The sequence below is a fragment of the Etheostoma cragini genome, chromosome 6, assembly GCF_013103735.1.
Source record: "Etheostoma cragini isolate CJK2018 chromosome 6, CSU_Ecrag_1.0, whole genome shotgun sequence".
NCBI lineage: Eukaryota > Metazoa > Chordata > Actinopteri > Perciformes > Percidae > Etheostoma > Etheostoma cragini.
The window spans coordinates 28,345,257-28,347,180 of record NC_048412.1 but is presented as its reverse complement, the minus strand read 5'-3'; the positions used below and the strand labels follow the sequence as shown (position 1 = coordinate 28,347,180).

The 1,924-nt window shown below is 49.6% G+C and overlaps 1 protein-coding gene across 1 annotated transcript; it reads right to left on the bottom strand.

The window, feature by feature from the left end:
• Nucleotides 1–109: 109 nt before the first annotated feature.
• gbp (glycogen synthase kinase binding protein) lies at nt 110–1,257 on the bottom strand. The gene has a single exon (XM_034873698.1). It carries the CDS (start codon nt 1,124–1,126, stop codon nt 593–595), a length of 534 nt encoding a protein of 177 aa, XP_034729589.1. The 5' UTR covers nt 1,127–1,257; the 3' UTR covers nt 110–592.
• Between the last annotated feature and the right edge of the window lie 667 nt (nt 1,258–1,924).

The window sequence follows — 1,924 nt, the reverse complement described above, 5'->3', positions numbered from 1 at the left end:
CCCCCCCCCCCCCCCTCGTTATATGGGTCTGTTGCCACAGCAGGGGAATGAAACCTTCCTTCCCCAAAACCCATGGACGAAATTCCAGGATGCAGGGGTAAATAATAAATGACTTCCTGCCACTGTGACTCAACCATTCATCCAAAAAAACAAAAAACACCACAACACATTGTTCAGGAATCACAGGAGACACAAAACCACTCCGTGTGTGAGCGGTGCTTACATCACATCACAGGATGACAACAGCAGTCGTTCAACAAAAAAAAAAAAAAGAAGAGGGTGAAATAAACGTCATTTCTTAAGAAGAGGCTGAGTTTGTGGCGGGGTCAAAGCTCCACTGCTGCCCTCGAGCGTGTCGCCCACAGGGAGACATTCAAACATAAACAACACGGCTCGTTAGCTCGGTGGCTAACGAGCTAGCTAAGGAAGCTAGCGACGGTTGGCTTCCTGCTAACTATTGAAAAATTCATGAAATTCAAAAAAAACCTAGCTACCAGTCCTGTAAAAAAAAAAAAAACACAGTCCTGTGAAATTTAATTACTAAAGAGTCTTAGTTTTGTTGTGTCCGTCCAGGGGAAAAGGGGGCTGGATCTCAGCACGGCACACCGTCCCCGGTCTTGGGGAAATCTCCACAGTCTGCGGGGGAGAACTGCAGCCTCCGCACGGCCTCTTTAATCAGGTTCCCCGATAAGATCAAGTCCTGCAGCAGCCGGTGCGGGTCGTCCTCCTCCACGGGGATCCTCTTCTTGTTCCACGGTTTGATTGCTTGGTCCCAGTCCCGGTCGCCGTCGGCCCCGGGGATGTGGTACGGGCTCGCCCTGCTGCTGCTGCTCCCCCGGTGAACCCGGTTCCGGAGCCGCATGCAGCACCCGGGGTGTTTCTGCTTCTGCGACGGGGTGCACGCGCTGCCGCCGAGCATGGGTGCCGGTTTGACCCCCCCGGGGCCGCCGTGCACGCAGGACACGGACACGGACACGGTCTTCTGGTGGTGGTGGTGGTGCCCCCCGCCGCTATTGTTGTGGAGCTGCAGCGCTTCGCCGATCTTGGTGACCAGCGCGTCCACCTCCTTGGAGCCGACCGTGACGGACTGCTCCAGGAAGATGTAGTCCTCCTTCCGACACGGCATTATTATGGCGGATGTGTTGTTGTTGTCGGGTCTCTTTGTCGTGTTTTATCCGTGGTTTTGTTGTCGGTATCGCCGAGAGCCGCCGGGCTGCTCCTCGCTCTCACCACGCCGCGCAGCAGTAACCACCGAGCCGTCCACACTTCATTTGTAAACAATGGGTGACGCGTTGTGGAACGTACCATGTGCCTTGCGAGTGAGAGGGGTGTTTTTTGAAAAGCAAAATAAAGTCCACCGTAACACATCACAAATCAGGACATTTATCATTATGCTTACAATATATGACACCATAGGATGTTATTTAGAAGTTTTCAACGCAAAAGATGAACAATAATGTTCGTTTTTGGTGTTGTATCGTTAACCGATTCCCCTCCTCAACCGACCACGCTGCTGAGTTGGGCCTGCTTCTTTCAAAAGGACATTACATAACACTTAACTGTCTGCTGCTGTCTGTCCAAGGAAAACAAACAAAGCCCCATATCTCTATGTGTGTGTGTGTGTGTGTGTGTGTTTGGGGGGGGGGGGGGGAATCACATTTAATCAATACACAAGCTATCCTTTTTATTCATACATTAATTAATGAGCGCTTACATGCCAAAATCAGACTATATTCTATTCTATTCTGTTCTATAAATTCCACATATTGCCTAATTTATCAAAGACTTTTATAACAATAGCTGCTGATTCCAAGCATGATGTCAGACATTTTGATGTCAAATGGGACCTGCATAGCGTAGTTAAGGCTTTGATATCGTAGTATTTACACAGTTGTTTTGGTGTTTTTAAGGTAGGCTAATCACA